General features: G+C 35.7%; 2 protein-coding genes and 1 pseudogene across 2 annotated transcripts; all 3 read left to right on the forward strand.

Annotated features, from left to right (window-relative positions):
* Window positions 1-268: 268 nt before the first annotated feature.
* On the forward strand, window positions 269-6,168 carry LOC138943071 (uncharacterized; annotated as a pseudogene).
* Window positions 6,169-10,278: 4,110 nt separating this feature from the next.
* Window positions 10,279-21,962, forward strand: LOC138943072 (uncharacterized). The gene is made up of 8 exons (XM_070313588.1): window positions 10,279-10,465; window positions 10,551-10,706; window positions 10,808-10,919; window positions 18,555-18,727; window positions 18,918-19,058; window positions 19,438-19,639; window positions 19,904-20,080; window positions 21,866-21,962. Exons 1-8 carry the CDS (start codon window positions 10,279-10,281, stop codon window positions 21,960-21,962), a joined length of 1,245 nt encoding a protein of 414 aa, XP_070169689.1.
* A 1,238-nt stretch (window positions 21,963-23,200) lies between these two features.
* LOC138943190 (uncharacterized) lies at window positions 23,201-25,134 on the forward strand. Its single transcript, XM_070313778.1, has 2 exons — window positions 23,201-23,454; window positions 23,532-25,134. The coding sequence occupies exon 2, from the start codon at window positions 23,604-23,606 to the stop codon at window positions 24,684-24,686; it is 1,083 nt and encodes a 360-aa protein (XP_070169879.1). The 5' UTR covers window positions 23,201-23,454; window positions 23,532-23,603; the 3' UTR covers window positions 24,687-25,134.
* Window positions 25,135-26,004: the final 870 nt, after the last annotated feature.

A 26,004-nucleotide genomic window follows, 5' to 3' on the forward strand; every position in this document is an offset into this window, starting at 1 on the left:
TGCCTGGGTATAATTGTAATGGAAAATTAATGCATTCATAATTGTAGTTTCAATGTAATGATGAATGCATTTTTAATACTCATTGTCAGTGGTTTACGCTAATTTTATATAATATCGATAGTGTAATGATATATAATTGTCATGTAAAGACTTAATTATATTAGAGTATATAACATCAATATGAAACATAATACACGACAATGCCGTTCTCATAATATAGGTTGTTTTTCAGCTAGGGACACGACACAAAATCACAGTGTTCGACACAATGCTTTTCTACAACGACACAACTCGATACAAATACACACAGCTAAAAAGGTGAGTCGAGAGATTTGTGTTCACATAACTCTCCAGTGCAGTGGCCGGCAAGACAAGACCTCTTAAGGTCAGCAAAGGCCAATAAACTATACAAGAAAAAGAATCACTCTTTAGTATCTGACACTGTCTATTTGTCTTGTTGCTGGAAGATAGTTAACTACTATTCATACACATTGGGCGTTTTCCAACAATGAGACACAAATAGACACAGTGTCAGACACTGGAGAGTGATTCTTTTTTTTCTATGGTTAATTGGCTTTTGCTGACCTTAAGAGGTCTTGTCTTGCCAACTACTACACTGGAGAGTGTGAACACAAATCCCTCGATTCACCTTTTTAGCTGTATATATTTGTGTCGAGTTGTGTCTTAGGAAAACATTATGTTGAACACTGTGTGACTTTGTGTTGCCTGTGTCCCTTGCTGGAAAACAACCAAGGTGTCTAGACATATATCAATATCATATTTGACTTATAAGATATTATCTATTATACAATATATTATATATCTTTTTAAATGTTTCAAGATTAGTACATGAATTATTCGAATAGCATATATGCCACTACTGTTTAACGATGAAATGACCAATGCTGATATAGTGTTCATTTAAATTAATATTAATTTATTGTAATTAAAATTGTATTTTTTTCTATTGCAGTGACAATTGAGAAAAAAGGCATTTAAAGGAGGCTTCTCTAAAGAAAAAGCTTCTCTAACAGAAGGTGATCCCAGTGTAAAACAAAGTGAGTACCCAGTAAGCAATTTGATAACAAATTGTTGCCAAATTGGCATCAAATTCGCTCAAAACTTGCTAACAAATCCAGTGCCATCTGTGTCCGCATTAAGCTTGTGTTTTGGTGACAAAGCTTGTTGACATAACCTGACAGCAAATTGACGGCAAAAACCGAGCAAAGCTTGACATGATTTGACGTCAAATTGATGGCAAAAATCGAGCAAGATCTGCGCAAGACAATCTGATAGCAGATTGTCAGCAAAAACCGAACAAATTCTGCAGCTTTTGGCCATTCATATAAAAATATATATTTAAATAGATTTAAAGCCTTAACCCTAAGTAATAAAATGATGATAAGTTTTGGTCATAAAATGACCATTAGATAATTAGACATTATATAAAATCATATATTAATATGTTAAAACATATAGGTAAATTCAAATAACTTAATTTATAAAATTAAAGATCTTTTTGGACAGAAATTGTTTGAAAAAGTGAAAATCGAATAATTATCTATCCGATTTGCAAAAAATCAATTCAATATCTGAATTTCCTGTATAAGAATTGTGTCAAAAATTGAACTGATAGAAATATATATATTATAATATTATTAGCATTTTGTAGGCTTTATATACACTCATGACAAGAATTTGAATACAGGTATAGATAATAAATAACGCGACGCATAGCGATAAGCGACTGAACTATTTTATAATACTTTGTAATAAGCTGCAGATTTTGTTCGGTTTTTGCTGCCAATTTGCCATCAGATTGCGCACTCTAGATCCTGCTCAGTTTTTGCCGACAATCTGATGTCAGTCATGTCAGCAAGCTTTGCTCGGTTTCTGCCGCCAATTTGCTGTGTAGTTATGTTAGCAAGCTTTGCTTGATTCTTGCCGGCAATCTGCCAGCTTAATCGGTAATAACAACTCTTGTACCAAATTTGTAGCCTTTTTGCTGATAATAATTTGTAGCAAGCACTTGGCAATATCTGTTAGAACAGACCTGGCTGACTGGGTAGTTTTGTCGCATTAATAAAATATTTATTGTATATTGTTAAAAATGATTACTCAGCAAACAGATATATATATATATATATATATATATATATATATATATATATATCGAGGGGTTGGTCACTGAAGTAATTTATGTGTATACAAGGGTTAGGTAATTTAGCAGGAATCTATAGGAAATTTTGGGTAATCCAAGGTAATTTTTGGCATTTTAAGTGGCCATGAAAAGATAATATTTAGGATGTTGAGAATGGATACATATTATATGGTCCTATAATATGCAGGGTGTTAATAATCCTTTAACTATTTCTGTCATCTTAAATAATCTGAGATAATTTAAAGGTAATCCGTATCATAAGTAATTTTTGTACACTATAACCACTAGTGACCAACCCCTTTATATATATATATATATATATATATATATATATATATATATATATATATATATTGTTGCGTCCCTGCGGGTCGTCTGTGACCGTTATTCCTGAATCTGCTGTACCCGTCTCCGGGAGAACGTTGCTAAGGGTTGTTGTTAAACAACGGCGTTCATCTGAGGAGAGATCGGCCATCTTGGAGTCTCGCGACGGATGCCATTCCGGGCGGACGTATTCGAGATTACGATAACCGTTATTGTTCTGTGTTCCTTGTATAATAGTGTTCTGTGTTATTATATTAAAGTTCCTTTCGTTCTTTCAAAGGAGTGTTAATTATTTACTTGCGGTACGCGAGTGTCGGTTGTGTCACGCGGATTCGAGTTATATCGATTTCGATCCGCGGACGCAACAATATATATATATATATATATATATATATATATATATATATACAACAGATGTAACATAAGCTATATATTACAAAAATTACATCTATGTGTGAAAAATTAAAACTACCATATATATATAGATATGGTAGTTTTAATTTTTCATACATAGATATAATATTTGTAATATATAGCTTATGTTACATTGTAGTTACATTGTAATTATATCCCAGATAGCATATTGACTCATCGATATTGTAGGAGATGGAAGTTAATCAAATTTCCTCAGCATTCTATAATTTCAAGATATCATTGTGCTATCTGGAATATAATTACAGAATAACAATAATGTAACATATATATGTTATATTACAAATATGTTACATTTATGAGTGAGAAATTACTACTAACATATACGTAACATAATACATGTTAGTACGTTATATATCTGTTGGATATAAATATTCGAATATTGAATAAGTAATTTATATTCCCAGTCAGCCAGATCTGTTCTAACAGATATTGCCAAGTGCTTGCTACAAATTATTGTCAGCAAAAAGGCTACAAATTTGGTACAAGAGTTGTTATTACCGATTAAGCTGGCAGATTGCCGGCAAGAATCAAGCAAAGCTTGCTAACATAACTACACAGCAAATTGGCGGCAGAAACCGAGCAAAGCTTGCTGACATGACTGACATCAGATTGTCGGCAAAAACTGAGCAAGATCTAGAGTGCGCAATCTGATGGCAAATTGGCAGCAAAAACCGAACAAAATCTGCAGCTTATTACAAAGTATTATAAAATAGTTCAGTCGCTTATCGCTATGCGGCGCGTTATTCATTATCTATACCCGTATTCAAATTCTTGTCATGAGTGTATATAAAGCCTACAAAATGCTAATAATATTATAATATATATATTTCTATCAGTTCAATTTTTGACATAATTCTTATACAGGAAATTCAGATATTGAATTGATTTTTGGCAAATCGGACAGATAATTGTTCGATTTTCACTTATTCAAACAATTTCTGTCCAAAAAGATCTTTAATTTTATAAATTAAGTTATTTGAATTTACCTATATGTTTTAACATATTAATATATGATTTTATATAATGTCTAATTATCTAATGGTCATTTTATGACCAAAACTTATCATCATTTTGTTACTTAGGGTTAAGGCTTTAAATCTATTTAAATATATACTTTTATATGAATGGCCAAAAGCTGCAGAATTTGTTCGATTTTTGCTGACAATCTGCTGTCAGATTGTCTTGCGCAGATCTTGGTCGATTTTTGCCATCAATTTGACGTCAAATCATGTCAAGCTTTGCTCGGTTTTTGCCGTCAATTTGCTGTCAGGTTATGTCAACAAGCTTTGTCACCAAAACACAAGCTTAATGCGGACACAGATGGCACTGGATTTGTTACCAAGTTTTGAGCGAATTTGATGTCAATTTGGCAACAATTTGTTATCAAATTGCTTACTGGGTTATTTCCATTTATTGTGTTGAATTTATTTATTAAATTAATGTGTTTTTATTTGATTTTTTAATAAATCAAGATTGATTTATTAATGTTTAAAGAAAATAGACTTTTATGTATAAAAATAAAATAAGAAGTTATCTCTAAAAAAATCGAATTTATCTGATGCAATCATTTGTATTAATAATGTTATTTAACATTTCTCAATGATAAATTATATATATATATATATATATAAAGAATATAAGATTATATTTTTAAATTAAATTTTAAATTAGTTTTAAATTTAGTAAATTTAAATAATAAATATAATAATATAATAAATAAAATAATATAAAATAAATAAAATAATAAATAAATTAAAATAAAATAATACAACAAAATAATAAATATAACAATAAGTATAAAATAAATTTAAAAACCTTATGTATTCATAATATAATTTTTATTATAATTATTAAATTTATTAACAGATGCCGAAAACTTTTCGAGTATTATGTGCGCGGCAAAAAAATCGGCGCCTTCAAGTTTATCAAAGACAATCAGAGCAGCAATCAATTATATCATGTCCATAGACCTACAGTCAGTACAAGAGTCAATTTAGAGATTCAAGAGTCGATAGCCGATATGAATGTACCTACACAACAGTGCATCTTACTTAATGATTCAAATTTAGATAATGATAGATTTACTGAACTTTCTACCGATGTTCCGATTGTAGACGTTCATTTAATTGTTGAACCGGAAAATAAAGAGAATACCGGGGAAAACACTTCTGAATCTCTACAATTTTCGAATTGGTTGTTGGAAATTAAAACATAATATTGCTCATGCTGCTATGTCAGAACTGTTAAATAAATTACGTACATGTGGTCACAGCGATCTACCAAAAGATGCAAGAACACTGTTAAATACACCGAGAAATAGTATTGTAGAGATATGGGCAGATAATAGAAGTTTTTTTCATTATGGTTTGGAAAAAGCAATAATTGAACAATTGACACGTACAAAGTTCACAGTGGAAAACGAAGTTATTATGATAGATGTGAATATTGATGGACTGCCAATATCAAAAAGCAGTAAAAGCCAAATTTGGTCAATATTAGGCAAAATTTTTGATAACAAGGCATTACAAGTGTTTACACCATTTGTAATTAGTGCTTATCATGGGTACTCGAAAGCACCTTCTATAGATGACTTTTTGACTCTTTTTTGCCAAGAATATAATATTCTTCGGACTACAGGACTTATTTTTGGTGAGAAACGATACACTGTACAAATAAGAAGTGTAATTTGCGATAGTCCTGCAAGGGCATTTGTAACTTGCACAAAGTCACACAACGGATTCTTTGGTCGTGGAAAGTGTATGCAAGAAGGCACTTATCTTAATCATCATATGTTATTTTTGGAATCTAATGCACCTCTTCGGATTGATGAGAATTTCAAAAATAGAACACAAGAAGATCATCATACTGGTGTATCTCCTTTTGAATCAATTATACAGCTGTCAATGGTTTCACGATTCCCTTTAGATTACATGCATTTAATATGCCTCGGAGTTACGAAGAAACTGTTGCAATTATGGATAAATGGATATCAGACATCAAGATTAAGTGGACGAAAAATAGCACAGTTGTCCGAAAAGTTAATTGCAATGTCGAAGTGGGTATCTAAAGAGTTTGCTCGAAAACCACGTTCTATAGATGAATTGACTCGTTGGAAAGCAACAGAATTCCGACAATTTTTACTGTACCTTGGACCAGTCGTCCTAGTAAATATTTTGTCTGAAGACAATTTATTGCACTTTAATGCAATAAATTGTGCAATACGAATATTGGGTAATTATTTACTATAACGGACCCAGCTCCAATCACGTTGACCTTGATATATGTTGTCAAGGACTTAATCCTGAATAACTTTTTCTTATAACTTAATCGGCGGTCTCTTATAATTTTTGAGATATTTAAAGTTTAAGTTGGATTCGAAACAAAAATTTGGTTTAAGTTATACGACGTAATCCACACCAAATTTTTGTTTTAAATAAGAAATAGGTTTGGGTTAGGTTATATCTTCCGGAAGTGAAGCCCCCCCGCAGGGGGGGCGGAACCCACTGTATCCATGCATATACTTTACAATGCAAAACGAGGTTCAGCCCAGAATTGTTGTGTGAATGGGAAAGTGTATGCGTGGATGTAGTGGGTTCCGTCCCCCCTGCGGGAGGACTCCACTTCCGGAAGATATAACCTAACCCAAACCTATTTCTTATTTAAAGCTAAAATTTGATTTGGGTTAAGGGGGGGTGAGCGGAACGCACTGTATTCATGTATATACTTTACAATGCGAAACAAGGTTTAGTCCAGAATTGTTGTGAGAATGGGAAAGTTTATGCATGAACGTAGTGAGTCCCCCCCCCCCCTCTATTGTTGTGTTTCGTCCTGTAAACAGAGAATGTGTTGAAATCGACCTTGTTTCACGGAAAGTCATCTAGTTTCACGAAACTATGTTAACAATAATAAAAATATAAATATATGGCTGAGTTTATATTTATGGTAAACATAAATATCAATATTGTGAACGAATACGTAAATTTTTTGAAATAATGGCAACATTGTATCTCTTAGATGAAAACAGTACGTTTGCAACTGTAGAATAAATAAAATTTTTATTCCAATATGTACTGATTTTTTCTAATATTATATTAAGTATGTAAAGACCTTGTTTCACATTTAAATCAGGGTTCTGATGCAGATAGACCTCGTTTCTTGCGTGGAAATTACAAACTTATGTAAAAATTAATATTTTATTTTTCAAACTTTATTTGTTAATAACTTTTTAATAAACAATGACCGCCGATTAAGTTTAAGGAAAAGTTACTCAGGATTATGTCCTTGACAACATATATCAAGGTCAACGTGATTGGAGCTGGATCCGTTATAGTAAATAATTACCAGCCGAAAAACCATTACAGCAATTATACAAAAGAATTTCGGAAAATTATGTTTTTCAATCTACTGAGAACAAATCTAATATTCCTATATTGAAAAAGAAATGTTCGAAAGTTCTTCCTATGAATTGTGTCAATGCTTATTGTATGATTGAATTTAACGATTTTACGTTGACAAACCAGAAGCCCAATAACTGTTGTTATCTCAAAGATAAAACCATTGTTATTATAGAATATATTTGTTATAACGAAAAAGGTACATTATTGGGAAATAATTCTTAACAAAAAATTCCCTGCCATATTATCCTTGTGAGTCACAGGATATGGACATATATGTAGTTAAAAATTTATCAACTCTAATAATGTGGCCAATAACAGAAATCATGAATAAAGCCGTTCAACTTCCGTTTGAAGATGGAACATCATGGTGTTGTATGCCGTTGTTACGTCCTGGCGACTCCACGATTCCTTTCTTCCGCGACGTTGCGGTAACGATTGTCAGTTGGTGATAAGAACGAACCGTTAATAAGCAAAGCATCTTGTGCCATACGTTTCTTTTAAACACTGACATTTGTCAGTAACAATATCCACGAGTATCTGTGGGAAAGACGCAAGGAAATCGGTGATGGAAACCATGCTGGTCTCGAGATAAATAAAAAATAACAGCTACCCTTTGCAATAGAATTTCCGGCGGAAGAACAACGAGATAACAAGAACTTTTAACGAAATGTTTAATAAACTCAGCTGCATTAATACTGATAATAATTTTCTAACGGACAAGTAATAAACACAGCTGCATCAACGTTGACAAAAATAATTATAAGGAAGTAAGACTCTTTTCTAATCAGATCATGTGCGCGAGGTTCCCCCGGAAAGGCTAATGTTTAAAGAACTAATATCGAACTCACCGACCGATGATCAGCACGGGTAAAAATACGAAAATAAGAGACACCCCTTGCCGAATGAGGACACTGGCACGATTCTAATTCGTTAAAATCTTGAAGAATCCCTACTTTTGCATAATTTCAATTCGTTAAAGTTTTGAAAGATCCCACTCTTAAAATTAGAAGACGCCCTCAAAAAAGGGTTATATAAAAGAAAGAACTCGTAAGACTGGGCATTATTATTCAAGCATTATTATTCAGGCATTATTATTCAAGTACGCATTATTCAAGTACCGATTATTCAAGTACCGATAGATTCGAGCACATATAGATTCGAGCAACCATAGATACAGCATTCATAGATTCAATATTCATATATTCAGAGATTCATAGATTCAGTGCCGGGCAATTAGTCTCGTGTGCGCGTATTAAGAGAAAAAAAACTCAAAGAGTGACTAATTCAACATCAGTGTCCTCATCTTGGCGTCGTCTCTAGAGCAACCCAGCACCCGCACAGCATTACACGTCAGCAAAGGACGACAAGTTTGTCAACTTATTCAACCAATTAAGGGTCAGCAAAGAAAGTAGGTTTCTATAATTCGTTTAATTATATTTTTATTCCCGCAATAAATAACGTTATCATCGATTCCATAGTGAGAACCAGATCAGGAAATATTTACAAATTCCGACCCGCTACCGCAAAGGTCCGTTCCGCGAGTCAGAAGACGCGAACTTCCATAAATTTTAGGTCAACGTTAACCAACAGTAGTAGTAGCAATTACACAATCACCACACGCACAGAAACAGTCATTGACTTTCCCCCAAGTTACTCCCCAATATATCTTTCGGAACCATCTTCTCCTGAACTGCCGCTTTCCCCCCGATCGTTCTTCTCGTTGTCAACGATCATCCTTGAAAATTCACCCCCTCCTTCTCCTCCTTCGGAATTAGACGAGTTCGAGAAGGCAGTGCAGGATTTCTGCAACGAACTCCCTAATCTAGAGGACGAATCCTGCTATCAATCTCCACTCCCTCTCCTTCCTTTCCCTCCTGAATCCGACGAATTCGAGAGAGTACTGGAAGAGTTCTGCCATGAACTCCCAGATCTCGATGACGAATCCTCATACCAATCCTAGAATAACGAAACCAACCTCCTAATATTCCTACTCACACTCACTTACACAAATTATTTTATTTTCTTTTTCTAATAGATATTTTGTAATAACCAGTCAGAAATTCAATATTAATAATAGAATCTTGCCTCATTATTCTGACTGATGTTCTCTGTATGATTGTAAGAACCGCGAACAACCAAACACACACCATACACACACACCCATGCGCATATTAAAATAAATTGTTCTCATCATTTGATATAATGTACACCAAAGTAGTTTAATTTATTATGAATAAATTTATATTCTAATTTAAATCCAATTTTTATTAACCCCTCTCATTCTCCAGTCAAAAGATCGCACCTGGTCCCATCCCGCGTAATAGAGATTAAATTCTTTTACCAAAAAGGGACCCCCGAGCGAACTTCTGAAAAACAGAGTAATAGCGACCCTAACGGTCGTTTACCTGATTTTCGGATTGTCAAGTTCGTTCGACCCGATTCTAACGCTTCGAGACGTTTAACTTCGGGATCATAAAGATCGTGGTTGCGCCCTTCCACTGACTCATTCTTCCTCGAGTCTGGACGTAATACCATTATTGTACTCATTGTAAAAGAAGCACTGCTCTAACCGAGTATGTTATATATGTTGCTGAAAAAAGAAATGTTCGTTATTACTACTTTTATATATCAATATAATTTTGGAACTTAATAACTGCATGCATGTTTGCTTGCAAACTGCAGTAGAGATGCTAATTCTGTTTTTTTTTTTTTTTACATATAACTTAATAATAAACAATAATTTTAGTGTTATATAAATTGTAAACTTATAATTTTTATCTCAAAATTAATTATATCATTTACAATATATAACAAAAAAATAATGGTTTATATAAAAGATCTTTTTCATTTTCAAAAAAAATATTTTTTACAATTTTTGTTTATTCAGAATTACCTTGTATGCATGAATGTATATATGTCTATATATATATATATATATATATATATATATAATTTTTTAGAATGACGTTTTACGTGGTGCTATATGATAACTACTGTATAACAATACCAAAAATATGGATAAATTTTACACTATTCACATTTAAAATGCCCAAGAAAAGTAAACAACTCACGCAAGCTTGTATCAAACAGTCGTCGCCATGTGATGATTGGGATGAATTTACTTTTCATAAGAGCTTTGGTCCTTATGGTTGGTTTTACATATGTATATATATCTTATATTAAAATATGAAATAGAATTTATATTTATTCATATATGTGTAAACATGTTACAGAAACATACCAAAATGCACGAACTGTCGAAAAAGCAGTAGGTGAAATGTCTGCATCGGATGAAAATATTAATATAGAAGTGCAACAAATAGAAGATGCTTCATCGAATAAGAGATTTATTAAAGAAAGGAAATTCTATGGTGATACATCAAGTGAAGGTATTTATATAAGATAAATTTCTATCAGAAATATTTAGGACAAACTATTAGAAAGTTTATATATTCACAATAAACAATATAACAATTTTGGACATTTTTAGATGAACCAAAAAAGAAAACTACGAAGAAAGTTAAAATGCCCTCGAATTATATTTCACACGACTGTGTATCTGAAGTAAGCCAGCCACATAATAAATCATTAACGATTACTAAATACGACATATCAATAACATATAATAAAAAATAAATAACATATAAATACCAAAAATAAATATGTTCAAGAAAGTAAGCGTTTTATAAACTATATTATTAATTTCGTTTCTCGAACGTTCTAAAGCGAGACGTTACGTGCGAAGCCTTGTTTTCATTCCGTGTTTGCGGTTTCTTCGTATCGTTCGATTCTGACAAACACCTCGTTGTCGATAGCCGATTGGCTCTCGGAATCGAACGATCGAAATTCCTCATTTTTTGTAGTACCCGTATCAACGAGGACTATTGTACGTGGATCGAAGAGAAGGTTTTTCGTTAAGACACTTCGTCGCAAGCCTTCACCGGGAGCACACCGAACGCCTCACGCTCATAAAGTTATAATTAAACGATAATTCGTGTGTCCGCTCATATCTTGCTGTCGCGTGCGATTACCTAAGACGGTCCGGGAGTTGGTGTCGAAAGGAATAAATACTGTTCAACAAACTAAACCCGGACAACTCAATTACGTCCTATCTCTCCGATCGGCGAAACAAATAAATTCTGTTAATGTGGACGTGTAAATCGAAGGCGCGGCTACATTAAATGGTCCTTCGAGCCGGATTTTGGAAAAACAGATAGTGATTCGGTAATCAGTTCGCGGAGTGCGAGTGAGAACGCTGACACGCTAAGGTAACAGCACTTATAAAAACTATCGCGAGACGGAGACGGTGCGCGATATCAAAACATCTATCCGCATTCCGCTGCCGTAAATAATAACGCGAGTGCGTTGAAAGGACTTCCGGGAAAATAAAGTGCGCGAAGTCAACTTTGCATTCCTTTGCATTATTAAAGTTGTGCTCTTAAGCACAACGTATCATTATTATTTGCGCCCTGCGTAATCCGCAGTGCCGCGCAAATCTCGCGCTTCTTAGCGCTTTGCACAGCTTAAGTGCAATCTTTGTGCTCTTTAGCACTCCGCACCTCAAAGTGCGTCCTGCGTAATCCGCAGTGCCGCGCAAATCACGCGCTTCTTAGCGCTTTGCACAGCTTAAGTGCAATCTTTATGCTCTTTAGCACTCCGCACCTCAGAGTGCGTCCTGCGTAATCCGCAGTTACACATAGTTGTCGCACGCTTTAGCGCGCGGCACTGTTAAGTGAAAATTATAGTGCGTCTTCGCACATCCGCGTGCGACGGACCAGTCGTCACGCTTCAGCATCTCTACAACCCAAAGGTGGTGAATTGTTGCTGAAAGGCTTCATCTTATCGGCCTACCATCATGACGGACTCGCTGCAGGGCCTCCTCATCGAGCAATCTATTACAATAAGCTCGATGAAACGAGTGTTCCCCAACTTTAAGAAAATGGGCAAGGCCAACGTCACGCAATACAAGGCGAAGAGTCGACTGGACGCCTTGGAGACATTATGGGAAAGGTGTCAACGTCTCAACGTCCAGCTTCAGCAAATAGCAACGGCCGACGAACAGCGTACAGTCCCATACTTCACCGAGGAGGAATTCTTTACGGCCGAGGACGTCTACCACGAAGCGGCGGACTACCTCGCAGACGTGATAGGTAAATTCTCCCGGTGCGACCCAAATGCGGCATCAACGGTAAGCGACATTTCTTCTCGCGAATTGTCTGGTGCGGTTTCATTGCAATTACCACGCATCCCGTTGCCGAAATTTTCCGGTAATTTCGCGGAATGGGAAAACTTCCGCGGAATATTCGAATCGCTCGTCGCCTCGAAAGAATCGCTGTCGAATACGCAGAAACTACATTATTTAAAAGCCAGTGTCACGGGCGAAGCTGCGGTATTAATTAATCATGTTAAGATTGCAGACGCAAATTACGATGGTGCGTGGAAATTACTTATCGAAGAGTACGATAATCAAAACGCGATTATTCATGCGCATATTCATGCTTTCGCTGATTTGCCTATTATGAAAACGGAATCCGCTGTCGAACTCAAAAGTTTACGCGATACCGTTGCCGCGTCATTAGCCGCGTTAACAAATTTAGGCAGACCTGTTGAAAAATGGGATGACTTATTAGTCTATATTGTTTCGCAAAAATTTAGTCCACGCACACGTAATGAGTGGAATCTGCAACGCGGTAAATCAACCGCATCTCCGACGTACGAAGAGATTCGAGATTTTATGACGTTGCGAATTCGAGGACTAACCGATCATTCTAAGTTAAATGCCGATACTTCGTCTCATAAAAATAAAGGCTCTAATCGGGCCTCGGTGAATAACGTAGCCACCGAAAAATGTTTGAATTGTTCCGGCAATCATTATTTGATGTTATGCGACGAGTTTAAGCGTAAATCCGTCGAACAGAGAACTCAGTTTCTCAAATCTCACAAATGTTGCTTTAATTGTTTAAAAGTCGGCCATTTCCCGACCTCTTGCAAGAGTAAAAAACGCTGTAATTTGTGCCGACGAGCACATCATACGCTCTTGCATCGTGCATCAAATATACCAGTACAGAAGATTAGTGAAAATTCTGTTTTGGAAAACAAAACTCTTAACGCTCAACCGAGCGGCTCGGCCACCCCTGAGATAAAGAACGAGACCGCCGTCGCTTCCGTTCAAACGATTCATTCGCCGCTGAAAAATCCGCCGAACGTGTTACTAGCCACCGCATGGGTAATACTTCGTACCGTCGAAGGACGTAAATTTAAAGTTCGTGCGTTGTTAGATCAAGGCTCGGCTGTTAGCTTTATTTCGGAATCGTTGTGTCAAACTATGCGCACGAAACGTTCTCGCGCAAGCCTCCACGTACAGTGTTTCGGCGAACGATACAGTGGCGTAGCGAAATCTCAGGTGTCTCTTACTCTCGAGTCTTGTAATGGGCGAGGTTCCTCCACCTTTTCTTTGACTGCTTTCGTATATCAAAAAATTACGTCATACGCTGGCTCAAAGACTCAAACCGTAGATTATTGGCCGCATTTACGGAAATTATCTCTCGCGGATCCGGATCCGTTTAGCAATCATCCGATCCATCTGCTCATCGGATCAGATTTATATGGATCGTTATTAAAGCAAAGGGTAAAACATGGTCCGACCGGAACTCCGACGGCCCAGCTTACTGCTTTAGGATGGATATTATCCGGTCCTACCGGCACTTCTAATTCAATTACCGGTTCCGCGACTTCATTAAATTGCGTAACAATTCCTTCGCTCGATTCTCTCCTTCAAAAATTTTGGGAGATCGAGGAAATTTCTTCCGAAATTCAGCTGTCGGAAGAAGATAAAAAATGCGAACAACATTTTGTCGAAACACATCAGCGTGCCGAAGACGGCCGCTATATAATACGGTTACCATTTAAAACCAACCCTCCGATCGATATAGGGTCTTCGCGCGAAACTGCCGCGCTTCTTTATTCGAAATTAGAACAACGCCTACGAAAAAATCCGGATCTCGCGAAACCCTATCATTCTTTCTTAAATGAATATAAATCTATGGGTCATATGGAACTTGTCTCCGACGAAAATCCGACGCTTAACCAAGCGGTGTATATACCGCATCATCCGGTACTACGCGAGTCTAGCAGCACGACGAAACTTCGCGTAGTATTTAACGCGTCGTGCAAAACGAGCAATGGTTCTACATTAAATAATCATTTAATGACCGGGCCTAAATTACAACGCGATTTGTCCTCAATTATCCTTCGTTGGCGTCAATTTCGTTATGTGTACACCGCCGATATCGAAAAGATGTTTCGACAGATCCGCGTTCATCGAGACGATGTCGATTTTTTGCGGATTTTTTGGCGATCTAATATTAATTCTCCGATACAATCTTATCGATTGCTTACAGTTACATACGGTACTGCTCCAGCTCCGTATTTAGCCATGCGCGTTATCAATCAATTAGCTATCGACGAAGGTCATTCCTTTCCAAAAGCACAAAAAATAGTACAAGATTCTATTTACGTCGACGACGTTCTATTTGGCGCCGATGAAGTTCCGTCGCTAAAGGAAAGTCGCGATCAGCTTACGAAATTGATGGCGCGAGGCGGTTTTCATTTACGCAAATGGGCTGCCAATTCTATCGAATTATTAACAGACATTCCTCCGGGAGAGCATGAACTCGCTATCGCTCGTACATTCGATAAGGATGATACGCTTAAGGTGCTCGGACTTGAGTGGATACCACGAGAAGATTCGTTTCGTTTTCAAATCGAGTCACCTTCGGTCAATATGAATACGAAACGTCTGATACTATCATTTATCGCGAAATTCTTCGATCCACTGGGATGGGTTTCTCCGGTAATAATCACCGCGAAAATTATGATTCAAGAACTGTGGCTAAGAAAACTCGATTGGGATTCTCCTATCACGGCGGACTTGTTAGAGCCCTGGAAAAAATATTGTGCGGAATTCATAAATTTAAAAGAAATTCGCATTCCGCGATGGACTGGAATGCATCCGGAAAATTTGGCTATCGAGTTGCACGGATTCGCCGACGCGTCTAATCGAGCGTACGCCGCTGTCATTTATTTAAGAATTCTCCGATCGCTCAGCGAGTTTTCCGTAGTCTTAATAACCGCAAAATCAAAGGTAGCTCCGATTAAAACGATTAGCGTGCCGCGTCTAGAATTAAATGCCATAGTCTTATTAACTCGATTGCTAGAATTCGCGCAAAAATCGTTAAATTTGCAGCACATTCCGACGTACGGATGGACAGATTCTTCGGTCGCGCTCGCATGGTTACGAGGCCATCCATCAAGATGGACTACTTATGTGGCGAATCGCGTATCGGAAGTACAAACTCGGCTGCCGTCGATTAAATGGAATCACGTCCCATCTAAAGAAAATCCAGCGGATTGCGCGTCGCGAGGTTTGTCACCCGCTGAACTCCGCGATTTCGAACTTTGGTGGGCCGGCCCTGCCTGGTTGAGTTCCCCTTCTACCGCGTGGCCGATCCATGATAAATTAAAAGATCAACTTGAGGCCGATCGTCAGATAATCGAAACCGAATCGCGAAATACGATCGTTTGTCATGCTCAACATATTCTGGAGTGGCAATTACCGAACGAAGTCTCTACATGGAAGAAGTTAATTCGAGTCACGGCACGCGTGCAACGTTTTATTAATAATCTAAAATGTCGCGCGACCAATGCGAGCGTGAATACGACGTGCTTGTCCGCTGCCGAGCTCAAAGAAGCTTCCTTGTTTTGGCTCCGTTACGTGCAACAACGTCATTTTCCATCCGAAATTCAAGCGTTAAACGATAAAGGTTTACTGCCAAGATCCAGTTCTTTGTTATCGCTTTATCCCTTTCTCGGGAAAGATAAATTAATTCGCCTTGGCGGGCGGATTGACAATTCGTTACTCAGTTATGATGAACGGCACCCTATAATTTTACCGAAACATCGAATTTCGGATTTATTAATCACTCAAGCTCATAAAGCCTCTCTTCATGGAGGCACTCAATTAATGTTAAGAATTTTACGCCAAAATTATTGGATAATTTCAGCGCGCACCAGTGTAAAATCTCTTATACGTAGTTGTGTAAAGTGCGTACGCGAACGCGCACGTACCTCGCAACAGCTGATGGGGAATCTCCCCCAGCCCCGCGTCACGCCTTCGGCTCCGTTCTCGCACACAGGCGTCGATTACGCTGGGCCGATGAATATAATTCCGTCAGTCGGCCGCGGTCAACGATCCAAAAAATATTATGTTGCCGTTTTTATTTGTCTCTCGACAAAGGCCGTCCATTTAGAATACGTAGATGATTACGCTACTAACGGTTTTCTCTCCGCCTTTCGGAGATTTGCAAGCCGTCGCGGTCTTCCATCCGACATGTACAGTGATAACGGCACTAATTTTCAAGGCGCGGACCGCGAATTAAACACTACCTTTCAGCGACTTGTCGCTGACCCTCAAATACAAGACGCTATCGCTAATGATAACGTAAAATGGCATTTTATACCTCCCTCTGCTCCGCATTTCGGCGGACTTTGGGAAGCCGGTGTCAAAGGATTAAAGTTTCATTTGAAACGAGCGATTGGTTCCGGAACATTATCGCAGATCGAGTTCGCTACGCTGCTGTGTCAAATCGAGGCTTGCCTAAATTCCCGCCCGATTTCCGCGTTACATGATGATCCGAATGACTTTTCCGCGTTAACCCCGGGTCATTTTTTAGTCGGTCGCCCGTTAGTAAGTCCGCCTGAAGAATCTGTTTTAGATATCGATTCGAATCGGCTGTCTCGATGGCAGCAAGTGCGTGCGATTTTAGAGCAGATCTGGCGTTCTTGGTCTTCTGATTATTTGCATACATTGCAACAAAGGCGTAAATGGCAAGAAAACAAACCGGAGCTCAAAATTAACGAGCTGGTATTGTTGAAAAATAATTTGGCACCTCCTTCGAAATGGGAACTTGCCCGAATATTAGACGTACATCCGGGATCGGATGGGCATGTCCGAGTAGTTACATTGCGTACTGCCAAAACCACTCTAAAGCGACCAATAACGCAGATCTGTCAGCTACCGATATCAAGTGACACTGGCTCTTAAATTAACTTGCGTTTTCTTTATGCGTTAATAATTAAGTTTGACTTTAATTATCGTCACGCTCTGTATATGTACATATATCTACTCTAAGAACGCTTATGTAAATAACCCTATGCTAAGATTTACTGATTAAGTTGATTCATGTATTTCGATGATCTTTATCTGTACTCTTTCCTATTATTGTATGTTGAAAAATTTGCTGTAGAGCTCTTCGGACCGTCTGATCGAGAATTATCATTAAGACGTCGTGTATCGATTATAGTGGTAGGATTTAACCAGTTATTTCGTAACCTACCCGGTATACGAGGCGAGCGGGATGTTCAAGAAAGTAAGCGTTTTATAAACTATATTATTAATTTCGTTTCTCGAACGTTCTAAAGCGAGACGTTACGTGCGAAGCCTTGTTTTCATTCCGTGTTTGCGGTTTCTTCGTATCGTTCGATTCTGACAAACACCTCGTTGTCGATAGCCGATTGGCTCTCGGAATCGAACGATCGAAATTCCTCATTTTTTGTAGTACCCGTATCAACGAGGACTATTGTACGTGGATCGAAGAGAAGGTTTTTCGTTAAGACACTTCGTCGCAAGCCTTCACCGGGAGCACACCGAACGCCTCACGCTCATAAAGTTATAATTAAACGATAATTCGTGTGTCCGCTCATATCTTGCTGTCGCGTGCGATTACCTAAGACGGTCCGGGAGTTGGTGTCGAAAGGAATAAATACTGTTCAACAAACTAAACCCGGACAACTCAATTACGTCCTATCTCTCCGATCGGCGAAACAAATAAATTCTGTTAATGTGGACGTGTAAATCGAAGGCGCGGCTACAAAATAACATAACAGATGTTCTCTTTTAATTTATGTTGGTACACATTTAGCGAACAAACAAAAAACGCAAACGTTCGGACTATCGCGTTTGTGTTTGTATTGATTGTTAGTTTTTTTTGGTTGCACTGAACATGATAATTTCTAGTTATTAACATTATCATTTTCAGTGCAATCGAGGAAAAACAATATTAACAACCTAATATGAACACGAACGCGAATGTCCGAATGTTTGCATTCGCTGTTTGTTCGCTAAGTGTATATGTACCTATATAAAAAAAATATATATATAATATTATTTATACATATATTATAGCATGTGCAGCCATAAAATTAAACGACTCGGCTTCAAAGAATTCTGACAAAACCTTAGAAGACTTTAAATCCGACGATTTAAATGCAGCATCGGAAGATACAAATTCAGATTTTTCTTACAAAAATTCTTCTGATGAAGATGAAAGAACGCAGAGCTACAAAAACACAGGTATTACACTGATCGATATTTTTTGATTGAAAAAAAACTATATAAAAATGAATATAGACATATTTTTTACTTCTAAGTAAAAATACAAATATTTTTTGAAATATAAAAACTTTAATTTTTAATATTGTTTTTCATAAAAATGAAAAAACTTGAAATTATATATTTTAAGTCATTTTTATGTAAATATTAGTTAATGACAATGGAAACAATATATTTTCTGTACAGAATTCTGTACAGAACAATTTCAACAGCTCAGCCAGCAGTATTAGCAGATGTGAGTCCTGTCACAAGCAATTCAACGCACGAAATGCGTCGCACACATGGATCAAACGTATTATTAGATAAAAATAATCGAAGAAAAGAAAATGTGGAACAATTCGAACATTTGGAGCACATATGTTGCGGTAAATTTTTTTTTACTAATAAAAATACATAATACATTTAATGCAGAACAAAAACGATTATTATGAATAATATAATTGCAATACGAGCCAGACGCGGATATGCGTCAATTAGCGAAAATGATTTTTTCGCTAATTGACGCATGAATATCCGCGTCTGGCTCGTAATGCTGAATTTATCTCAATAATTTGAGCTTAAATATCAACGAGCGATTTGCAAACCATATTAATAATTATAATAGTTTAATTGAGTTATTTTAATTGCTTATTTTAATGTTTCTTTTTTTTGTTTACAAAAATGTCGACGAGGAAAATTTGCAAAATTTGCAACATTTGAACATAAACTAAACCGGATTATTCATTTATTGGAAAATGATAAAACTGGACAAAATAATACAGTACAGGAAATCGATTTGTCCCAATTACCGAATTTTCCCTTCACCACCGTAGAGCAAATAGAGACGTTTAATAAAAAATTGGAGCATGCTGATGTTCGTCGACAATTTGAAGGGTATCTTGTTATTTCCAAATTATTTACACGAATAATTGTAAATGAAACGTTAAGATTCAAAATTCGTTTTATCCATTATAAACAATTTTATATTTCATTTAATAATTGAGTGTAATTAAAATGAACTAATTTTATATAATATTATTTTCAACGTTTTAATTAACTAATTAATTTAGTCAATTTATTATAATTAATATAGTAGTTTAATTAAAGCTATCAAATAATATATGTATAATAACGTATAAAATACATTATTTGTTATAGATTCAAAATGTCACAAATAGGAGGAGAAACCGTAGCCAAAATTATGAGAAATATTATGTCGCAAACTATTGGCTACGAAGTTGCGCAGTCGTATACGTGGACAGGACAAAACAAAAAGTTATCCCTAAAGAAATCAAAATTATCTGAAGTAATTATTGTGGTATATAATATCAATTGGTTAATAATATCAATATATTAATATGTTAACGTTTCTCAATAACAAATAATATACATTAAGAATATATGAAATCATGTATTTTTGATATATTTCTGATATTTATTTTAATCTAGATAGACTATTAAATGTCATAAAATTCTTTTTGCGCGCGCGCACGCGTGTGCGTGCGTGCGTGTGTGTGTGTGCGCGAACGTGTATTTTGTGACATTAAATAACCCGTATTTAGATTAAAGTAAATGTCCGAGATATATCAAAAATGCAATAATCTCATATATATTTAATATATGATGTATATTATTCATTATTGAGAAATATATTATAAATGATATTATACAGACATAGACACACACGCACACACAAAAATAAAATCAAGTTCATATATACTGGGTGGCCCATTTTAATCCATCCAGTCGAATATCTCAAAAACCAAACCCGGAAGAGAAAAATGTTTCAGACAAAAGTTGTGTGGCTTCAAGGAGGCCATAAGATGGTGACAATGATTTAACCTTGGAAAATCATTTGAAGGTCATGTAAAGGTCAACTTTAAAATCCTAAATGGAAACCCCCATTTTTTATTTAGTATTCTTGTAGCTGACATCGAGAGCTTTCTAAAACACTATAACTAAATGTTTTTCCATTAAGTACTTTTCGAGTTATTTTATATTTTAATCTGACAAATTTTGATATAAAAATTAAAATATCTCGTAAAATATTCAGTTTTCGATAATCTTACCGTAATACTTTTATGTACAGAATAATGAGACAAATCAATTAGTATAAAAAAAAATTGTTTTTAAGAAAAAGTATGTAATTATTTACAATGTATTTTTTTAAACAATTATTTATTTTTTTCATTACACTAATTGATATTATATTGTTACGTCCTGGCAACTCCACGATTCCTTCCTTTCGCAATGTTGCGGCAACGATAATCGATCGGTGATAAAAATAAGTCGTTCAGTAAATAGAGCATCTTGCGCCACGCATTTCTTTAAACATCTAGTCACTTGTCAATATCAATATCTATGAACAACCGTGGGAAAGACGCGAGAAACCGGTGACGAAACCGCGCCAGTCGCCTAAAAATAAACAAAATCAGTAGATACCCTCGAAATAGAATTTTCCAACGGAAGAATAAATTGATATCGAGAAGATAATAAAATTCCCCCTAAGAAAATATCCGACAAACGTAACTAAATCAATAATGATGAAACTCCCGTGACGACATATCCAGTAACGACGGTAAGACCATTTCTAATCAGATCACGTGCGCAAGACAAAATCTAATGCCCAACTGATATCGAGATCATCAATCGACGATCGCCACGGGTAAAAATTCGAAAAGTAGGAGAAACACCCCGCCTAATGAGGGCACTGGCATAATTTTTAATTCGTTGGAGACTTGGAAGATTCCCACTCTTAGAAATTAGAATACACCCTAAAAAAGGAGATATAAAAAGAGGACCCAAAGGGCCACTCACGGTCTTACTTAGCACCTGCTTACCACTTCATTTACTTAGCACTTGTTTTATTCACTTAATTCTGTGCGTGCGTCTTCAGTTAACATAAGTCTCATTAAGTGCCGTGGCACCGCGAAAACTACAAAAAAAAATTATACCAGTGCACTCATCGCCTGGCTAATCTGGAACCTGGCAACCCGGCACATTAAGAAATTCCACACCTTCACCTACGAAACAAAAAGTAAGTCACATTCATCCAATTTAATTTAACCCTCGTGAGATATAACGCATTACGTTATATTATATTAACGCTGGTTTTCATAGTGAAAACCAGATCCGACAGTCCAAGCCAAACGGTCATTCGCAGGAGTCGGAGGACTCGAACGCCGGTAAAATGCAGATTCTGCGCTACTCGCAATAACAGTTCAACAACAGTATCTGTTAGACCCACTCTTCCCCTCTCGCCTAACTACCCCTCCCCCAGCTACTCCCCAATCTACTTCCCCGAAGTCACTAAACTTCCGCTTTCCCCTCGTTCATTCTCCTCTCTATCTACTGTGCTCCTTAATAATTCACCCCCAACTTCCTCCCACCTTTCAGAGTCGGAATTCGACCAAGCGATAGAAGAGTTTTGCAACGAATTGCCCGACCTGGAAGCCGACTCATCTTACCAAGATTAACCAAACCTAAAAATTCCCCCTTCTCTCTTTCTCCCTCCTTCATACCGCATCCTCTTACTCACTCTCACACATACACACACATGTTTTTATTTTTTTTTATTTATTATTAAACCTTTACATTGTATTAACCAGTCAGAACCTAAAATTTAACGGTAGAGACTTTCCCTCGTCATTCTGACTGTTGCCCTCCGTACCATTGTAACACCCGCGGAGCGATAAACTCAGCCACACACAACCACTCACACTCACACGATAAATATAATCACTTCCTACATATATATTATATACCATGTATTCGAACTTTTATTTCTATTAATGAATAAAATTATATTTTTTATTAATTAAACATTTCTTAACCCCTCTCTCGTTCCCAGTACGAAGATCGCACTAGGTCCCATCCCGCGTAAAAGGGATTAAATTCCCTGACCGAAAAGGGACCACCGAGCGAACGTCTGAATAAACAGCGTAATAGCGATCCGAACGGTCGTTTACCTGCTTTGCGGACCTGTCAGTTCGTTCGACCCGATTCCGAACGCCACGAGACGTTTAAACTTCGGGAAAATAAAAGATAGTTGTTGCGCCCTTCCGTCGACTCATCCTTCCTCAAGTCTGGACGTAACAATATATATTATATATATTTCAGTATTTTTTATATGCAAAAAAATAATAATAATATAGTACGTATTATAATTTATAGAGTACATTATTTTCTTTTATTACCTGCATTTTATTAATATTCAAATTAAATTTGACATTTGCAAAGTCATTAATAGTTAATTTAACGTTATCTAATATATTTATTATCAAATTTTATAGTGATGACATTCCTCAAAAACTTGATCGCGCGATTTAATTCTGTTATACTTTTATTGTATAATATTGTTACATATGTAACAATATTATACAATTAAAGAATAATAAAATTAAATCCATTTAAGTTTTTGAGAAATGTAATCACTATAAAATTTGATTATATATGTAAAGAAAGTATACTTTCTTCAATTCGAATTTGCCGCGCTTCTCATGCCCCGCGCGCCTTCTGATTAATTACCGTTGGATGGAGTGACATGTACAATCACCAGGATAATTGAAGATAGAGACCGAAACACAGTTAGAAACAGTCATTTTTCGTGGTGGAGCACACGTGTAAATTACAGAGAGATTAAACCAATTAAGTAGAGTGAATAAAGAAGCGGTAATTGTAAACCTTAATTGTCGTTTCTTTGTTTACAGGTAAGATTGCGATGATTGTAAATAATGTAAATAACTGTTGTTAAGTAATGAATAAAATTTCTCCACTTTGTTTACAGAGAAACACATTTTGGTTTAAAGTTTTACCCTGCACAATTAATTGTCTTATAAAACGACAATTTTTGTTTATAATGTCGAGAAGATTGCAGTTCGCATTTCAATATGTGGCATCGCCGAGGGACAAGAAGACAAGTATTGTTGCCATAACCTCAATTAGAACAGAGGATAACAAGGAATATGTGTTGCCACAAGAAATGAGATTTGTAAGTGAGCATGAAGAACTGATGAAGACAGATGTCTATAAAAGAGTAAAAAAAAGTTTTACTCAAAGAGGTCAAGACAGAACAGTCTGGATCACACTGACAAAAGAAATGGAGCAGACATACTTTGATGAAGAGGGTAATATAATGTTTAATGACTTATATTTAGAACAAATAATAAAAATAGATATAGTAGAACCCACCCAGAAGAAAGAAAGTCAACTTAATTTAAAACACATAGCAGAAAAATTTATGATTGAAAAATTTACATCTAAACATTCAAATGCAAAACAGTGGCTGGAAACATTTGAGAAAGAATGTAAAAGGTTGGAAATCAATGAAGATAATACAAAAATTGAAATATTAAGGCTATTCCTGGACAAGTCATGTTCAGATTGGCACTCAGCGACCCTCACAATATTGATAATGGAAGCTGGATGGTCTGAATGGAAAAAAAGATTTCTAGAATCATTTGCAGACAAAGGATGGAGTACAGGAATATACGCTATATATTATAGATATAAAGAAGGTTCATTGATTGAATATGCTATGAGGAAAGAGAAACTACTACTAGATATGGACAATGACATCAGTCAAAAAACCCTAGTATTGCTTATAGCAGCAGGATTACCTGAGTTTGTTAGAAATAAGATAGATAAAGAAAATTGTAAGAATTCGACCGAATTACTACATGAAATCAGAAAATGTGAAAATTTAGTGAATAAAAATAGTTTTGCAAAAAAGAAAGAAGACAGATATGACAACAAGAAGAGACTTGAAGGAAAACAGCCGTGTAAGAATTGTGAAAGCTTAAATAAAGGCACCAGATATCATCCTGAAGACTCATGTTGGTTTAAAAAGAAAGAAAGAAATGAAGGTAGAGTAATAGGAAGCAACTCAGTCATAGAAGTAAATCTAAACACAGAAGAAAAAAACGAGAAATCACACCATTGATTAAAATAAAAATATTATTAGAAGATAAGTTAGAGGTAAACGGAACATACGACCCAGGTTCCCAAGTTTCCTTAATAAATCCAAAATTAATTAAAATAAAGAAAAAGACAGATGTAAATAAAATATTTTTAAAAACAGTCAATGGTGTGACACATACAGAAGGTTTAGTAACTATAAAGATAAAAATCTTCGACATAGAAGAATACATTGATGTATTCATTATAGAGAGGGATGATTTTGAAGATTTCATCATAGGATTAGATATGATAAAAAAATTCAAATTAATTCAAGATGAGAATTTACAAATATCACAAAAAAATGATAGATATAAAAAAAAGATTAAGATAGATAATAAAGATAATGAAACTAAACAGTGTTCAGTAAATTTTAATGAACACATAGAGAAAAAGGAATTTCAGATAAAATTTGAACATTTAAATAATATAAAGAAAATTAAAATAGAAAAATTAATAGAAAAATATAAAACTGTATTTGCGAAAGACAAATACGATATTGGCACGGTAAAGGATTATGAGGCAAGAATTGAATTAATAGTAGACAAATACCATAGTAAAAGACCATACAGGTGTTCAATAGAAGATAAAAAGGAAATAGAAACACAAGTGGCAAAGCTATTAGAAAAAAATCTAATTGAAGAATCCTACAGTCCATTTGCGGCACCAGTGACACTTGCATATAAAAGAGATGAAGGAAAGAAAAATCGTCTGTGCATTGATTTCAGAGATCTAAACAAGAATATAGTACCACAAGCTCAACCATTTCCACTTATAGACGACCTAATAATTAAAACTAGAAACTGTAAATATTTTACAACACTAGATATAAACTCCGCCTTTTGGTCAATCCCACTCCGAATCGAGGACAAAAAAAAGACTGGTTTTGTAACACAAGAAGGACACTATCAATGGACGTGTTTACCATTTGGTCTAAAAACGTCACCAGCAATATTCCAAAGGATCCTGAGCAGCATATTAAGGAAACACAAATTAACAGAATTTACAATAAATTATATCGACGATATATTAATTTATTCAACAAATTTTGAGGAACACATCAGACATATAGAGCAGGTATTAGAAGCAATTATAAGAGAGGGATTTAGACTGAAATTCAAAAAATGTTCATTCGCTGCAAATTCAATAAAATACCTGGGTCACATCATAGAAAACAACACAGTAAGACCAATAAAAGATAATCTAATTTCAATCCAGAATTTTCCAACTCCGAAAACAAAAAAAAATATCAGACAATTTTTGGGAAAGATCAATTTTTACCATGAATACATACCAAATAGTTC

This window comes from Polyergus mexicanus, unplaced genomic scaffold (assembly GCF_030449975.1).
Source record: "Polyergus mexicanus isolate NDT 795.1 unplaced genomic scaffold, iyPolMexi1.0 SCAF_25, whole genome shotgun sequence".
Classification (NCBI taxonomy): Eukaryota; Metazoa; Arthropoda; class Insecta; order Hymenoptera; family Formicidae; genus Polyergus; species Polyergus mexicanus.